At 67.6% G+C, this 1,853-nt stretch overlaps 1 protein-coding gene across 1 annotated transcript in view; it reads left to right on the forward strand.

Annotated features, from left to right (window-relative positions):
- Window positions 1-999: 999 nt before the first annotated feature.
- CD164L2 (CD164 molecule like 2) overlaps window positions 1,000-1,853 on the forward strand; it is a gene marked incomplete at its 5' end in the record, with an annotated part of 2,001 nt that continues 1,147 nt past the window's right edge. The window contains 2 exons of the mRNA XM_009276195.1: window positions 1,000-1,144; window positions 1,746-1,823. Of these exons, the coding sequence (XP_009274470.1) occupies window positions 1,000-1,144; window positions 1,746-1,823 (223 nt within the window). The remainder of the gene's footprint in view (window positions 1,145-1,745; window positions 1,824-1,853) is intronic.

The raw sequence follows: 1,853 nt of genomic DNA on the forward strand, positions 1-1,853 counted from the left end.
CGTTGTCTGGGGGGGGGGGGTGGGGTTGGGGGCACTGGGAGAAGGAAAGGGCCTCTTCTATCAGCCAGGCATGGCGCCGGCGGCCAGGAGGACCCTAAAAGCTGGGGGGGGGGACGACACGGACTGGAGCTGCCCACCCCAAAGGGAGGTGGTGTGGTGGGAAGCCCTCTGCAAAGCGCTGCCGGCGGGGATGGGGTGCAGCCGGCGCGACAAAGCCAAGCACGAGGCTGAGTCGGTCCCTGCGTGGCAGAGACCCCTGGGGAGTCAGCCCAGGGGGGTGCTAACCCCCGGCACCCTCCTGCGAGCCCGGCGGGGGGGCAGGGGGGGTGTGTGTTTGTCCCCTGAGAGCCTGGAAACACGTCCAGGTGGGCTCCTTCCCGGGATGGTGCAAACGCGGGCGTGGGCCACAACGAGGTGCAGGCAGGGCCTGGCCGCGGCTCCCCGTTGCAACCTCCCTCGCTGACAGTCATCACTGTAAATTAATGATGAGCGTGTGTGTGTGTGTGGGGGGAAGAGCTCGTGGCAGAGCAGCTCCGCGAACACCCAGGTGACTCACTGCCATTGCTGGGGCGATGGGGAGCAGGGGGTCCTGCACCCCCCCCCGGTCTGGGGGGACAGCGGGGCGATGCTGCTTAAATAACCCCGACCGGGCTGCTGGGAGCAGCCGGGCTGGTGGTGCTGCCTTGTCTCTTTTAAACCTCCATCAAAAGATCCGGGGCTGGGGTGGGCTTGCCCTGCGCTGCGGCCCACCGTGGCTGTGGGTGATGGGGTGAGCCCCGCATGTCCCGGGTGGCCGTGGGTGCTAGGAGCTGTGGGGTGCGGGATGTCCCCTCTCCAGAGAGCTGGTGATGCTACAAACACACCTGCAGCTGGCCAGGACGGGTCTGTCAGTGGGTTTGGTGCTGCGAGAGGTGCCTTCATCCCTCCTGCTGCATCATGAGAAATCCTCCTCCGTGGAGCAGAGGGTCCAGCCCCGACCCCGGCTGACGGGGGGACGGATGCTGGCCCTGCCCTCACCCCTTTCCCCCGGCTTTGGCAGGAGACTGCGGCGAGCTGAGGTCCTGCGAGACATGCACGGCCAGCACCGCCTCGCACAACGTCACCGGCTGCGTCTGGGTGGGCTGCGGGACCCCCGAGGAGCCAGGTGAAGGGGGCTCAGCCGTGTGGGGGGACAGCAAGGGGCTCCCACAGCCAGAGCTTACTCTGGGCCTCTCGCCTGCCACCAGCCTTCCCCAGCCCCTGCCGCTGGGCTGGGGCCGTGCCGGGATGGTGCCGGCAGCTCAGCACCCTTGGGTGCCTGGTCCCAGCTGCTTTCCATGGTCAAGGTCTGTCTCACCTGACCCATCCCGGGGGGGAGCAGGGGATCCGTGCCAGCCCGGCGGGCAGGGGTGCGGGATTTCGGCATGTGCTGCTCCCAGCCATGCTGGGCTTGGGGTAACACTGGGAACCCTCCACCTCCCCCTCCACGGAGGTGCGGATGGAGCAGCACCAAGGGATGGAGATGGGAGAAAGCCGGCTGTTTATAAAGCCCTTGTTTGGGGCTCTTCCCTGCGGGGGTGCGGATGCGAGCCCCAGCTTGCAGCCCCTCGGATGGATGCCCACCCCTGGGAACGATTCCTCACCATCCCAAACCCTCGGGTGCCCAGGGCAGCCCTGGGCCCAAATGCCATCGGCTGCACTGGGTGCCCCCACGGGCTGGTTTGCTGGGGGGTCCCTTGGGAAAACCCTGCTCCCTCTTCCCACAGAGACGGGGAGCTGCGTGCAGAGAGGGGCGGCAGCGCGGGAGACCTGCGCGCTCTACAACACCAGCACCCTGTGTCGAGGTAACGCCCCTCCCGCCACGAGAGCGGGTC

This window comes from Aptenodytes forsteri, unplaced genomic scaffold (assembly GCF_000699145.1).
Source record: "Aptenodytes forsteri isolate BGI_AS27 unplaced genomic scaffold, ASM69914v1 Scaffold321, whole genome shotgun sequence".
Classification (NCBI taxonomy): Eukaryota; Metazoa; Chordata; class Aves; order Sphenisciformes; family Spheniscidae; genus Aptenodytes; species Aptenodytes forsteri.